The 14944-nt window shown below is 53.0% G+C and overlaps 1 protein-coding gene across 6 annotated transcripts in view; it reads left to right on the forward strand.

The window, feature by feature from the left end:
- LOC118389978 (zinc finger and BTB domain-containing protein 16-A-like) overlaps positions 1 to 14944 on the forward strand; it is a 193340-nt gene that overhangs the window by 98957 nt on the left and 79439 nt on the right. For all 6 annotated transcript variants that reach the window (XR_008147427.1, XR_008147426.1, XM_035780061.2 and 3 more), the window contains exon 4: positions 14761 to 14847. Coding sequence is in view for 4 of the 6 variants with exons in the window: in XM_035780061.2 (XP_035635954.1) it covers positions 14761 to 14847 (87 nt within the window). In the remaining 2 variants the exon portion in view is untranslated. The remainder of the gene's footprint in view (positions 1 to 14760; positions 14848 to 14944) is intronic.

Consider the following 14944-nt stretch of genomic DNA (forward strand, 5'->3'; position numbering starts at 1 on the left):
GGTTGTGGGGGGCGAGGGTTCACCTTGCGGTCAGACTCAGGTTCTTCTAGAAGAAAGCTGCTGCCTCCCGTCCCGCCGCCAATACCAAACTCCAAGGGCTATTGATCAGCTCCAACATTTCAAATACGTTTTTATGTCCTGGAACATTCCATGACTTTCCCAGGCCAGGGGGGTGACACTGGGTCTGGAGATGTTTAATAGAAAAAACAGGCCCCCACTAATCATGGCTACCGTTGTGAACTGTGGATGTGACGTTTTCAGTGCGTTGGTATACATTGCGGCCTGCATTACACAACCGTGGCCTGTCTCTGTTGGTTCAATCCCAGATTCACTTGATTTGAGTGCAAAGAGAAAACCACATCACTTGCATCAAACCATTCAAATGAAAGCTGTCTTACCCTAACAATGTACCAACTACTCGAAAGGAAACTCATTCCTAACAGCCGGCCCCAACTGACCTGACATCCACATTAGGAAGTGGAGACCAAGGCTATTATTATCAGGGCCCTTGGCCCTGAGGAATGACCCCTGTGTTAGAGGGAGCAGAAGGGGAACAGGGGCAGCCAGCCGGACTGACTGACCTTCGGGAGGTCCCGTCCTCATTTCCTGCCACTTCACACCAGGAGAGCCCGGGTGGTTCCTCTCTCTGCTCCCGGCCCAGCTCCCGTTTCTTCCCCAAAGCTTTGAGGCCTTTGTGTCAGAGCGCCGAAACAGAGGGGGAGCATGCCAACATGTTATAACTTAAGAACATCCACTGACCCCGGAAAGCCAGAAACACATGGAACCTTTTCACCTTTGTGGCAGAGATGGGAGGTGTTGGGGAGGAAGAGTAAGAGGTTGTTTGGTGGGCTGGAAGGGTTTGTTTGTTTTGGCCCAAACAAGGTCGAGGCTCAGAATACTGTACTGCCTGAACAAGGCTCTGATGTCAGCCCAGGGGAGAGGAAGGGTTATGTGGACTGAGATGCCCCCGGTCTCCCCAGGGCAAGAGTGCTGAAAATGGCTTCATTGTAGTGAGGAAAAGGACAAGCAACAGAGAGAGGAAGACAAAACCGTGTCTGTGACCTACTGGACAGACAAATTGGTTTGCAGGCAGAAATGGATTAAGAGTATGGTGACTGATTGTGCTGCAGCGTGTCCATTTTGAGGGTTTGAATTTAGACTGCTTTGGTGTGTGTGTTTTTCCTCTGTGTGCATGCATATGCCCTGACATTTGGCAAGTCAATATTTGTCTGCTTTCCTTTTCTCTAGACATCCTCGTTCTGAGCAGTAGACCATAAAGCTGTCAAATGTGACCTGAAGATTTTGACTATCTTCTTTTATTTCCTTTTTCTACTTGTGATAAAAATATCATTGTGAACCAGCTAGCCGCTCTCCCATGTCCTTATGGCCAGGATTTGCATGGGGAAAAACACAGGTTTATCTTCTCTTATCTACTGTACAGTGTTTGCTCACACAATCGGTGCAATTCAGAGTTTTTCGGTCTGGGTCTGTGTGTGTGTGTGAGTGCGAATGTGTTGCACGTGTCTGTCTATAACTAGCTTTTTCTAGTTCTGTACATTTCTATATGTGTTTGTTAGTCTGTGTTGTGTGCCGTTGGTCTGTGTGTGCCTTGTCTGTGTCTACGTAATACACTGTGTTTTATGAGAGGAATCCTGATTGTGGCCCCGGATTTTTGTCTTGGTTGATGAAAAATATGCTGCCTGCGGTACACATCTACTTGAGTGAGGGAACACACAGTTCTGGGCTGTCCTTTCCAATTGGCAGTCTCCGTGCTGTTCTGTGACTGATAAGAGGATAGTGTAAATATAACTGTACAGCACAGCTCGTTACCGCTGAAGGGAGAGGTAAGGGAGGGGAAAGAAGGGAGAGTGTGGCGTCTGTACTGTTCTGATGAAAGAGTGTGTGTTTTTATGGATTGTTTGCTGTTTTTTGGTACTGAGTGTAAGTGTCTTACTTAACCCATTTGTGTAGGCTCACTGAACAGCCAGGCTGTGTTTTGTTGTTGCCTGTGTTTGTCTGCTTGAGTATCCCCCCTCTGCCTCTCTCCCTCTCTGCCTCTCTGCCTCTCTGCCTCTCTGCCTCTCTGCCTCTCTGCCTCTCTGCCTCTCTCCCTCTCTGCCTCTCTCCCTCTCTCCCTCTCTCTCCCTCTCTCCCTCTCTGCCTCTCTGCCTCTCTCTCTCTGCCTCTCTGCCTCTCTGCCTCTCTGCCTCTCTGCCTCTCTGCCTCTCTCCTCTCTGCCTCTGCTTCTCTCCTCTCTGCCTCTCTGCCCCTCTGCTTCTCTCCTCTCTGCCTCTCTGCCCCTCTGCTTCTCTCGTTCTCTGCCTCTCTGCCCCTCTGCTTCTCTCCTTCTCTGCCTCTCTGCCCCTCTGCTTCTCTCCCTCTCTCCCTCTCTGCCTCTGCCTCTCTGCTTCTCTCCTTCTCTCCTTCTCTGCCTCTCTGCCCCTCTGCTTCTCTCCCTCTCTGCCTGTCTCTCCCCTCTGCTTCTCTCCTTCTCTGCCTCTCTGCCCCTCTGCTTCTCTCCCTCTCTCCCTCTCTCCTCTCTGCCCCTCTGCTTCTCTCCTCTCTCTCTCGCTTCTCTGCTTCTCTGCCCCTCTGCTTCTCTCCTTCTCTCTTCTCTCTGCCTCTGCCTCTCTGCCTCTCTGCTTCTCTCCTTCTCTCTGCCTCTCTGCCTCTCCTTCTCTCCTCTCTCTCTTCTCTGCCTTCTCTGCCTCTCTGCCTCTCTGCTTCTCTCCCCTCTGCCTCTGCCTCTCTGCCCCTCTGCTTCTCTCCCTCTCTCTGCTTCTCCCCTCTGCTTCTTTCCCTCTCTGCCTCTCTCTGCCTCTGCCTCTCTGCCTCTCTGCTTCTCTGCCTCTCTGCCTCTCTGCCTCTCTGCTTCTCTGCTTCTCTGCCTTCTCTGCCTCTCTGCTCTCTCTCTCTGCCTCTCTGCCTCTCTGCTTCTCTCCTTCTCTGCCTCTCTGCTTCTCTCCTCTCTCTGCCTCTCTGCCTCTCTGCTTCTCTCCTTCTCTGCCTCTCTGCCTCTCTGCTTCTCTCCTTCTCTGCCTCTCTGCCTCTCTGCCTCTCTCTGCTTCTCTCCCTCTCTCCTCTCTGCCTCTCTGCTTCTCTCCTTCTCTCCTTCTCTGCCTCTCTGCTTCTCTCCTTCTCTGCCTCTCTCCCCTCTGCTTCTCTCCCTCTCTCCTTCTCTCCTTCTCTTCTCTCTCTCCCCTCTGCTTCTCTCCTTCTCTGCCTCTCTGCCCTCTCTCTGCTTCTCTCCCTCTCTCCCTCTCTCTGCCTCTGCTTCTCTCCCTCTGCTTCTCTCTCTGCCTCTCTCCCTCTCTCTCCCTCTCTCTGCCTGCCTCTGCCTCTCTCCCCTCTCCTCTCTCTGCTCTCTCCTCTGCCTCTGCCTCTCTGCTTCTCTCCTTCTCTCCCTCTCTCTCCCCTCTGCTTCTCTCCTCTCTCTCTCTCCTTCTCTGCTCTCTCTATCTCCCTCTCTGCTTCTCTCTCTCTCTCTCTCTCCTCTCTGCCTCTCCTCTCTCCCCTCTGCCTCTCTGCTCTCTGCTCCTCTTTCTCTCCTCTGCCTCTCTCTCTTCTCTCCCTCTGCTTCTCTGCCTCTCTGCTTCTCTCCCTCTCTGCTTCTTTCCCTCTCTGCCTCTCTGCTTCTCTGCTTCTTCTCTGCTTCTCTCTGCCTCTCTTCTCTGCTTCTCTGCCTCTCTGCTTCTCTCCCTCTGCTTCTCCCTCTCTGCCTCTCTCCTTCTCTCCCTCTCTGCTTCTCTCCCCCTCTGCCTCTCTGCTTCTCTCCCTCTGCTTCTCTCCCTCTCTGCTTCTCTCCCTCTCTGCTTCTTTCCCTCTCTGCTTCTCTGCCTCTGCCTCTCTGCCTCTCTGCTTCTCTGCTTCTCTGCCCTCTCTCTCTCTCTCTCCTCTCTACCTCTCTCCCTCTCTCCCTCTCTCCCTCTCTGCCTCTCTGCCTCTCTGCCTCTCTGCTTCTCTCCTCTCCTTCTCTGCCTCTCTGCCCCTCTGCTTCTCTCCCTCTCTCCCTCTCTGCCCCTCTGCCTCTCTGCTTTCTCCCTCTCTCCCTTCTCTGCCTCTCTCCCCTCTGCCTCTCTCCTCCTCTCTCCTTCTCTGCTCTCTCTCTCTCCCTCTCTGCCTCTCTGCTTCTCTCCCTCTGCTCTGCCCTCTCTTCTCTCCCCTTCTCTGCCTCTCTGTCTGCCTCTGCCTCTCTCCCCCTCTGCCCCTCTCCTCTCTGCCTCTCTTGCCCCTCTCTGCTTCTCTCCCTCTCTCCCCTCTGCCTCTCTGCCCTCTGCCTCTCTGCTTCTCTCTTCCTCCTCTCTGCCTCTGCCTCTGCTTCTCTCCTTCTCTCCCTCTCTCTGCCTCTCTGCCTCTCTGCCCCTCTGCTTCTCTCCCTCTCTCCTCTCTCCTCTCTGCCTCTGCTGCCCCTCTTCTCTCCTCTGCCTCTCCTCTCTGCCCTCTGCTTCTCTCCCTCTCTCTCCTCTCTCCTTCTCTGCTCCTCTCTCCTCTCTCCCTTCTCCCTCTCTGCTCCTCTGCCCTCTCTCCTTCTCTCCTTCTCCTCCTTCTCTGCCTCTCTGCCCCTCTGCTTCTCTCCTCTCTCTCCTCTCTGCCTCTGCCTCTCTGTCCCTCTCTGCCTCTCCCTCTCTGCCTCTGCCTCTCTGCCCTCTCTGCTTCTCTCCTTCTCTCCCTCTCTGCCTCTCTCCTTCTCTGCCTCTCTGCTTCTCCTTCTCTGCCTCTCTCCCCTCTGCCTCTCCCTTCTCTGCCTCTCTGCTTCTCTCCTTCTCTCCTTCTCTGCTCCTCTCCTCTCTCTTGCCTCTGCTTCTCTCCTTCTCTCCTTCTCTGCCTCTCTGCCTTCTCTCCTTCTCTGCTCTGCTTCTCTCCTTCTCTCCTTCTCTGCTCTCTCTGCTTCTCTCCTCTCTCCTCTCTGCCTCTCTCCTCTCTGTCTCTCCTGCCTCTCTGTCTCTCTGCTTTCTGCCTCTGCCTCTCTGCTTCTCTCTCTTCTCTCCTTCTCCCCCTCTGCTCCTCTCTCTCTTCTCTCTCTCCTCTCTCTGCTTCTCTGCCTCTCTGCCTCTCTGCTTCTCTCCTCTCTGCCTCTCCCTCTCTGCCTTCTCTGCTTCTCTCTCTCCTCTGCCTCTCTCTCCTTCTCTGCTTCTCTGCCCTCTCTCCTTCTCTCTTCTCTCTCTCTCTCTGCTTCTCTCTCTCTCCCCTCTCTCCCTCTGCTTTCTCCCTCTCTCCTCTCTGCCCTCTCTGCCTCTCTGTTTCTCTGCCTCCTCTGCCTCTCTGCTTCTCTCCTCTCTCCCTCTCTCCCTCTCCCTCTCTGCTTCTCTGCCTCTCTGCTTCTCTCCTTCTCTCCTCTCCCTTCTCTGCCTCTCTGCTTCTCTCCCTCTCTGCTTCTCTGCTTCTCTGTCCCTCTCTGCTCTCTCTGCTTCTCTCCTTCTCTCCTCTCTGCCTCTCTCCCCTCTGCCTCTGCCTCTCTCTCCTCTCTGCCTCTCTGCCTCTCTGCCCTCTGCTTCTCTCCATCTCTGCCTCTTTCCCTCTCTGCTTCTCTCCTTCTCTGCCTCTCTGCTTCTCTCCTTCTCTGCCTCTCTCCTCTCTCCTCTCTGCCTCTCTGCCTCTCCTTCTCTTCTCTGCCTCTCTGTTTCTCTGCCTCTCTCCTTCTCTGCCTCTCTGCTTCTCTCGTTCTCTGCCTCTCTGCTTCCCTCTGCTTCTCCCGTTCTCTGCCTCTCCTCTCTCCTTCTCTCCTTCTCTCCCTCTTCTGCCTCTCTGCCTTCTCTGCCTCTCTGCTTCTCTGCTTCTCTCCCTCTCTGCCTCTCTGCTTCTCTGCTTCTCTCCTCTCTGCTCTCTCTGCCTCTCTGCTTCTCTCCTCTCTGCTTCTCTGCCTCTCTGCCCTCTGCTTCTCTGCTTCCCTCTCTCCTCTCTGCCTCTGCCTCTCTGCCTCTCTGCCTCTCTCCTTCTCTGCCTCTCTGCCTCTCTGCCTCTGCCTCTCTCTCCCTCTCTCCTCTCTCCTCTCTCTGCCTCTCTCCCTCTCTCCTCTGCCCTCTCTGCCTCTCTCCTTCTCTGCCTCTCTGCCTCTCCTTCTCTGCCTCTCTCTCTTCTCCTCTCTGCCTCTCTCCTCTCTCCCTCTGCCTCTGCCTCTGCTTCTCTCTCCTTCTCTGCCTCTCTGCCTCTCTGCTCCCTCTCCTTCTCTGACTCTCTGCTTCTCTGCTTCTCTCTCTCTCTGCTCCTTTTCTCTCTGCCTCTCCTTCTCTGCCTCTCTGCCTCTCTCCTTCTCTGCCTCTCTCCTTCTCCTTCTCTCCTCCTTCTCTGCCTCTCTGCTTCTCTGCCTCTCTGCTTCTCTCCCTCTCTGCCTCTCTCTCTCCTCTCTCTGCCTCTCTGCCTCTCTGCTTCTCTCCTTCTCTGCCTCTCTGCTTCTCTCCTTCTCTGCCTCTCTGCCTCTCTGCCTCTCTGCTCTCTGCTTCTCTCCTTCTCTGCCTCTCTGCTCTGCTTCTCTGCCTCTCTCCTTCTCTGCCTCTCTGCTTCTCTCCTTCTCTGCCTCTCTGCTTCTCTCCTTCTCTGCCTCTCTGCTTCTCTCCTTCTCTGCCTCTCTGCCTCTCTGCTTCTCTCCTTCTCTGCCTCTCTGCCTCTCTCCTCTCTGCCTCTCTGCCTCTCTGCTTCTCTCTCTCCTTCTCTGCTTCTCCTTCTCTCCTTCTCTGCCTCTCTGCCTCTCTGCTTCTCTCCTCTCCTTCTCTGCCTCTCTGCTTCTCTGCCTCTCTCTCTCCTTCTCTGCCTCTCTGCCTTCTCTGCTCTCTGTCCTTCTCTGCCTCTGCCTCCTTCTCTGCTTCTCTCCTTCTTTTTTCTCCTTCTCCCCTCTCTGCCTCTCTCTTTCTCTCTTCTCTGCTTCTCTGCTCCTCTCTGCTTCTCTCCCTCTCTGCTTCTCTCCTCCCTCTGCCTTCTCCCCCTCTCTTTCCCCCTCTCCTCTCTCTGCCTCTCCTTCTCTGCTTCTCTCTGCTTCTCTTCCCTCTCTCTTCTCTCCTTCTCTGCTTCTCTCCTTCTCTGCCTCTCTGCCTCTCTCCTTCTCTCCTTCTCTGCTTTCTCTCCTCTGCTTCTCTCCCTCTCTGCCTCTCTGCTTCTCTGCCTCTCTGCTTCTCTCTGCTTCTCTCCCCTGCCTCTCTGCTTCTCTCTTCTCTGCTTCTCTCCCCTCTGCTTCTTTCCCTCTCTGCTTCTTTCCTCTCTGCTTCTCTCTGCCTCTCTGCTTCTCTTCTCTCTCCTTCTCTCCCCTCTGCTTCTCTCTTCTCTCTGCCTCTCTGCCTCTCTCTGCTTCTCTCCTTCTCTCCCTCTCTGCTTCTCTCCCTCCTTCTCTCCCTTCTCTCCCCTCTGCTTCTCTCCCTCTCTGCTTCTCTCCCTCTCTGCTTCTCTCCCTCTCTGCTTCTTTCCCTCTCTGCTTCTCTCCCTCTCTGCTTCTCTCCCTCTCTGCCCCTCTCTTCTCTCCCTCTCTGCTTCTCTCCCTCTCTGCTTCTCTCCCTCTCTGCTTCTTTCCCTCTCTGCTTCTTTCCCCTCTGCTTCTCTCCCCCTCTGCCTCTCTGCTTCTCTCCCTCTCTGCCTTCTCTGCCTCTGCCTCTCTGCCTCTCTGCCTCTCTGCCTCTCTGCCTCTCTGCCTCTCTGCCTCTCCTTCTCTGCCTCTCTGCTCTCCCCTTCTCTGCCTCTCTGCCTCTCTGCCCCCTCTGTTTCTCTCCCTTCTCTGCCTCTCTCCCCCTCTCTTCTTCCCCTCTGCCTCTTCCCTCTCTCTCTCTCTCTGCCCTCTTTCTCTGCCTCTCTGCTTCTTTCCTCTCTGCTTCTCTCCCCTCTCTGCTTCTCTCCCTCTCTGCTTCTCTCCCCCTCTGCTTCTCTCCCCTCTGCTTCTCTCCCCCTCTGCTTCTCTCCCCCTCTGCTTCTCTCCCCCTCTGCTTCTTTCCCCCTCTGCTTCTCTCCCTCTCTGCTTCTCTCCCCTCTGCTTCTCTCCCCCTCTGCTTCTCTCCCCCTCTGCTTCTCTCCCTCTGCTTCTCTCCCCTCTGCTTCTCTCCCCTCTGCTTCTCTCCCCTCTGCTTCTCTCCCCCTCTGCTTCTCTCCCCCTCTGCTTCTCTCCCTCTCTGCTTCTCTCCCTCTCTGCTTCTTCCCCTCTGCTTCTCTCCCCTCTCTCTCTCCCTCTGCTTCTTTCCCCCTCTGCTCCCCCTCTGCTTCTCTCCCCCTCTGCTTCTCTCCCTCTCTGCTTCTCTCCCCCTCTGCTTCTCTCCCCCTCTGCTTCTCTCCCCCTCTGCTTCTCTCCCCTCTGCTTCTCTCCCCCTCTGCTTCTCTTCCTCTGCTTCTTCCCCTCTCTTCTCTCCCCCTCTGCTTCTCTCCCCTCTGTTTCTCTCCCCCTCTGCTTTCTCTCCCCTCTGCTTCTTCTCCCCTCTGTTTCTCTCCCCTCTTCTCTCCCCTCTGCTTCTTTCTCCCTCTCTTTCCCCCTCTGCTTCTCTCCCCTCTCCCCTCTCTCCCCCTCTGCTTCTCTCCCCTCTGCTTCTCTCCCCTCTGCTCTCCCCTCTGCCTTCTCCCCTCTGCCTCTCTCCCCCTCTGCTTCTCCCCCCCTCTGCCCTCTGCTTCTCCCCTCTGTTCTCTCTCTGCTTCCCCTCTGCTCTCCTCTCTCTGCTTCTCTCCTCTCTCTTCTTTCCCTCTGCTCTCCCCTCTCTCTCCCCTCTGCTTCTCTCCCTCTGCTTCTCTCCTCCCTCTGCTCCCCCTCTCCCCTCTGCTTCTCTCTCCTCTCTGCTTCTCTCCCCTCTGCTTCTTTCCCCTCTCTGCCTCTCTCTCCCCTCTGCTTCTCTCCCTCTGCTCTCTCTCCTTTCCTCTGCTTCTCTCCCTCTCTGCTTCCTCCCCTCTGCTTCTCTCCCCCTCTGCTTCTTCCCCCTCTGCCTCTCTCCCTCTCTTCTCCTCTGCTTCTCCCTCTCTGCTTCTCTCCCCTCTCTCTCCCCTCTGCTTCTCTCCCCTCTGCTTCTCCCCTCTGCTTCTCTCCCTCCCTTCTCTGCCCTCTGCTTCTCTCCCTCTGCTTCTTTCCTCCCCTCTGCTTCTCTCCCCTCTGCTTCTCCCCTCTGCTTCTCTCCCCCTCTGCTTCCTCTCCCCCTCTGCTTCTCTCCCCCTCTGCTTCTCTCCCCTCTGCTTCTCTCCCCCTCTCTCTCCCCCTCTGCTTCTCTCCCTCTCTGCTTCTCTCCTCTCTGCTTCTTCCCTCTCTGCTTCTCTCCTCTCTCTTCCTTCTCTCCTTCTCTGCCTTCTCTGCCTCTCTCTTCTTTTCTCTCCTTCTCTCCCTCTCTGCCCTCTGCATCTCTCCCTCTCTGCCTCTCTGCTTCTTCTCTCTCTGCTTCTTTCCCTCTCTGCTTCTTTCCCTCTCTGCCTCTCTGCTTCTTTCCCTCTCTGCTTCTTTCCCTCTCTGCCTCTTTTCTTTCCCTCTCTGCCTCTCTGCTTCTTTCCCTCTCTGCCTCTCTGCTTCTTTCCCTCTCTGCTCTCTTTCCCTCTCTTCTTTCCCTCTCTGCTTCTTTCCCTCTCTGCTTCTTTCCCTCTCTGCTTCTTTCCTCTCTGCTTCTTTCCCTCTCTGCTTCTTTCCCTCTCTGCTTCTTTCCCTCTCTTCTTTCCCTCTCTGCTTCTTTCCCTCTCTGCCTCTCTGCTTCTTTCCCTCTCTGCCTCTCTGCTTCTTTCCCTCTCTGCTTCTTTCCCTCTCTGCTTCTTTCCCTCTCTGCTTCTCTGCTTCTTTCCCTCTCTGCTTCTTTCCCTCTCTGCTTCTCTCCTCTCTGCCTTCTGCTTTCCCTCTCTGCTTCTTTCCCCTCTGCTTCTTTCCCTCTCTGCTTCTTTCCTCTCTGCTTCTTTCCCTCTCTGCCTCTCTGCTTCTTTCCCTCTCTTCTTTCCTCTCTGCTTCTTTCCTCTCTGCCCTCTGCTTCTTTCCCTCTCTGCTTCTTTCCCTCTGCCTCTCTGCTTCTTTCCCTCTCTGTTTCTTTCCTCTCTGCCTCTGCTTCTTTCCTCTCTGCTTCTTTCCTCTCTGCCTTCTTTCCTCTCTGCTTCTTTCTTCTCTGCCTCTCTGCTTCTTTCCCCTCTCTGCTTCTCCTTTTTCCCTCTCTGCTTCTTTCCTCTCTGCTTCTTTCCCCTCTGCTTCTTCCTCTCTCCTCTCTTGCTTTCCTCCCCTCTGCTTCTCTCCTTCTCTGCTTTCCCTCTCTCTTCCCTCTCTGCTTCTTTCCCCTCTGCTTCTTTCCTCTCTGCTTCTCTGCTTCTTTCCCTCTCTGCTCTCTTCCCCTCTCCTTCTCTCCTCTCTGCCTCTCTGCTTCTTTTCCTCTCTGCTTCTTTTCCCTCTGCTTTCCCTCTCTTCTTTCCCTCTCTGTACTTCTTTCCTCTCTGCTTCTTTCCCTCTCTGCTTCTTTCCCTCTTCTTTCCCTCTCTCCTCTCTGCTTTTTCTGCCTCTCTGCCTCTCTGCTTCTTCCCTCTCTGCCTCTCTGCTTCTTTCCTCCATGCTTCTCTGCCTCTCTGCCTCTCTGCTTCTTTCCCCTCTGCTTCTTCCCTCTCTGCCTCTCTCTTCTTTCCTCTCTCTTTCCTCTCTGCTTCTTTCCCTCTCTGCTTATTTCCTCTCTTCTTTCCTCTGCCTCTCTGCTTCTTTCCCCTCTGCCTCTTTCCCTCTCTGCCTCTTTCCTCTCTGCCTCTCTGCTTCTTTCCCTCTCTGCCTCTCTGCTTCTTTCCTCTCTGCCTTCTCTGCCTCTTTCCCTCTCTGCTTCTTTCCCTCTCTGCTTCTTTCCCTCTCTGCTTCTTTCCTCTCTGCTTCTCTCCGTCTCTGCCTCTCTCCGTCTCTGCTTCTCTCCGTCTCTGCTTCTCTCCGTCTCTGCCTCTCTCCGTCTCTGCCTCTCTCCGTCTCTGCCTCTCTCCGTCTCTGCTTCTCTCCGTCTCTGCCTCTCTCCGTCTCTGCTTCTCTCCGTCTCTGCCTCTCTCCGTCTCTGCCTCTCTCCGTCTCTGCCTCTCTCCGTCTCTGCTTCTCTCCGTCTCTGCCTCTCTCCCTCTCTGCTTCTTTCCCTCTCTGCTTCTTTCCCTCTCTGCTTCTTTCCCTCTCTGCCCTCTCTCCCTCTCTGCTTCTCTCCCTCTCTGCTTCTCTCCCTCTCTGCCTCTCTCCCTCTCTGCTTCTCTCCCTCTCTGCTTCTTTCCCTCTCTGCCTCTCTGCTTCTTTCCCTCTCTGCCTCTCTGCCTCTTTCCTCTCTGCTTCTTTCCCTCTCTGCTTCTTTCCCTCTCTGCTTCTTTCCCTCTCTGCTTCTTTCCCTCTCTGCCTCTCTCCGTCTCTGCCTCTCTCCGTCTCTGCCTCTCTCCGTCTCTGCCTCTCTCCGTCTCTGCCTCTCTCCGTCTCTGCCTCTCTCCCTCTCTGCCTCTCTCCGTCTCTGCCTCTCTCCGTCTCTGCTTCTCTCCGTCTCTGCCTCTCTCCGTCTCTGCCTCTCTCCGTCTCTGCTTCTCTCCGTCTCTGCTTCTCTCCGTCTCTGCCTCTCTCCGTCTCTGCTTCTTTCCCTCTCTGCTTCTTTCCTCTCTGCTTCTCTCCGTCTCTGCCTCTCTCCGTCTCTGCCTCTCTCCCGTCTCTGCTTCTCTCCGTCTCTGCCTCTCTCCGTCTCTGCCTCTCTGTCTCTGCCTCTCTCCGTCTCTGCCTCTCTCCGTCTCTGCTTCTCTCCGTCTCTGCCTCTCTCCGTCTCTGCCTCTTCCGTCTCTGCTTCTCTCCGTCTCTGCTTCTCTCCGTCTCTGCCTCTCTCCGTCTCTGCTTCTTTCCCTCTCTGCTTCTTTCCCTCTCTGCTTCTTTCCTCTCTGCTTCTCTCCCTCTCTGCTTCTTTCCCTCTCTGCCTCTCTCCGTCTCTGCCTCTCTCCGTCTCTGCCTCTCTCCGTCTCTGCCTCTCTCCGTCTCTGGCTCTCTCCGTCTCTGCCTCTCTGCCTCTCAGCTTCTCTCCCCCTCTGCTTCTCTCCCCCTCTGCATTGCAGGCTGAGGGCTGGCTCTGTGTGGCTGGTTGGTGTTGTGGTGGGGCTCCATTAGATTGGGTTAGCTCAGACACCGTGTGGTGGGCTACTGGCACTTCCAATCAGGGGTATCCCCTTAAACATCCATGACCACTCCAATGGAGCATGGAAAGGCGGGACACTACACCTCCCCTTCTACTCTGTGCTGTTAGTAGGAGGAGGCAGCATTTCTCTTTTGTTTAGAAAAGCCAAAATCCCACTGCCTGCAGCGTTGTGTAATATTTCAGAGGAGGAAGTGAAAAGGGAAGCGTCAGTCAGTGGCACGTGGCACAACCCCCCCCCCCCCTCCTTTTACTTGGGTTATTCGAAGCAACAGTTGTGCAAGGCCCATTATGTCAGGTTAGGGCACGGTTGTGGCAACTTGGAGGGGAGCTGGGGAGAGAGGAAGTAGGATTTGTTGGAGAACAATTATTTTATAGCCACTTCTTTCTCTCCCTCTTTTTTTCTCTCTCTGGAGAGGCAAGCAGTTATTTTGAGCAGCAGAGTTGGTGCTGCCACGGCACTACCCGGGGGCAGAGGGTCGGGGGGAGAAGGGAAGGATGGTGCCAGAGTGCCAGGGAGGAGTTTTTCTCTCACCCCTCGTCCCCTCCCTTCTCCTCTCCTCTGTCCGGCTAACAAGATGCCTTCTATTGATTAAAGGGAAATAAGAAAGGAGGTGAAAATGTATCACTATAATTTGTGTTAGGGTTTTTCTGAGGCCCCCAGAATGGTTCCTCCTTGCCTGCTGGGTGGCTGGCTGACTGTGTGCTGTGGCTTCTCTATCGGTCCTACTCCCCGCTCAGACAGTAATGAGCCACACCAATGAGGTGCCACAGAGGTTTTGTCCTCATAGAGACACAGCATCACGCTGCCACTTCCTCTAAGAATTTATGTCCATGTGCCGTGGTGAATACTCCATCGTGAGCCTGTTTAGTACACGGCTTCGGCCTCCCTGGGGAGGGGTTAGAGTGTTGCGCCATCCGGTTCACTAACTCTACACTGTGCTAGTTCCACCCAGGTAAAGACTGTATTGGCTCATGGTTACAGTACGTTGACTGAAACAAACAATCAACTAAAGCATTTTAGTCCGTGTTTAAGGCAAGGTGTTTTTCTAGACCATGTGACCCAACCAGGAAAAACTATTGGCTCTATAATATCCAATCATCTCCATTGGTCTCTGGAAGAAGCAGGGGGAGCTGATTTTATTAATGCAAATTTAAAATTAGATACTCTGTCTAAATCTCACCTGAACATGGTTCCCTCTCCAAAGGTTAAGTATTTATTTTAACGGACTAATTTGACCATATGTTCAACTCTGCATTAAACATCCCTGGCCATACGCTATATTAAAATATGCATAACATCAAGAGTATTACTTCGGCAATGTTTTACTGAAGGCCATATTTCAGTGAAAAAGTACCTATATTAACTGTGGTTCGGTAGTATCCAGATTGTCATACCGTCAAAAAGTTCCTGTACTCTACCGGAGTATTCGGTATTATCGGCAGTGAAAACAAGGGCCGCTATTTCTTTCCATTAAAAAAAAAAAGTTTTACAAATTCACACACAAAACTAATTTAGGCATCAGGGATCTTGATCTAGGAGTCGATTGATTTGTCTCTGCTGTAACCAATAAGCTTGATCTTGCAAGCTAGCCACTTAACTAGCAAGTTATCACACCAAATGCATAGCTGGAGCCCTGAGCTGTAGATATTTTATTTGGGACATCTTGTATTTTTTTACAGTATTGAAAAACATACGGTACCGACCAAGTCTAACATTGACTAATGCCTTGTGCTGTGAGTGTCTGAAATGACAGTTAAGGTCAAGTACAATATCTAATACAGTAAATACTTGTGTTGCGTAAGTTGTAACTGGCAAATTTAGAACTCCACCGTGTCCATCATGTTTCAGTGTAAGTTGTCTTCCTCAGACTTATAGTGCAGCTGTTTTGTAATATCACTGTTTGTCGTTACGAAACCGACACCCAGTTTGTCTCCATCTCTAAGACAAAAAAAGTTATCTTAGTATTGACTTCCTGTTATGATTTGCTGCTGCTGGAGGGTGTCGTAACCCTTGGAGACATTGCCAAGAACAGAACAGCCAAGGTCTAGTTTAGCGTTCTCTGTGTCCTGGGATCAGGATCACACAGGAACACAGAACATAACTGTTTGATATCTGGGTGGAGCAGGACACAAGTTAGCGAGCTAGCCTAGCGACACCATAAAGCTGTTGACTGGCTGGACCTGAGACATGCTCCCAGAGTACCTTCTGTTTGTATGTGCTAAATACTAACGCTAGACCTCAGCTCTTCATACTGCACTTATACAGTTCAATTCAATCAACTTTATTCTGTTATTGTCCCTGGCTGGGGAATAAAAAAGTTTATTAAACTGAATTGGATTGTAGAAATGCAGTGTGAAGAGGAGAGGCCCAACGTTGGCACACATTATACTGTACTTTTAAAGCTGCTCAGACACGATGGGTCTTGTTATTGACATAGTACAGAACAATACAGGTGTTTCAAAAAAGAGTTTGCTTGTTGCAGGTGTGTGAGAATATCTTTTTATGATATCTTAAATGGAGAAGAACAACTTGCACACTCCTCTTGGCAGTATCACTTTGTACATTTAAAAAACAACTTTAAATGTCACAAAATCTTATGTCTGTTCCAAAGGTTATGTAATCTTACCACACACATACTATATAGTACATGTATCTACAGTTAGTATAATTCCTACACTGTATTGGGCCTATGTCCATATTAAACACTTCTCCTCTCCTGTGTTGCAGCTGGTGAGAAGGCCATTGTCTGTGACCAGTGTGGGGCCCAGTTCCAGAAGGAGGATGCTCTGGAGGCTCACAGACAGATCCACACAGGTAAGAACACAGCCACCACTTCTGCTTCAATAAGGCTTTACATGTGTTCCCACCATCACTCTGTGTTAGAGACAATTGTGTTCTCTTTAGAAGAGTT

The sequence above is a fragment of the Oncorhynchus keta genome, chromosome 11, assembly GCF_023373465.1.
Source record: "Oncorhynchus keta strain PuntledgeMale-10-30-2019 chromosome 11, Oket_V2, whole genome shotgun sequence".
Lineage (NCBI taxonomy): Eukaryota > Metazoa > Chordata > Actinopteri > Salmoniformes > Salmonidae > Oncorhynchus > Oncorhynchus keta.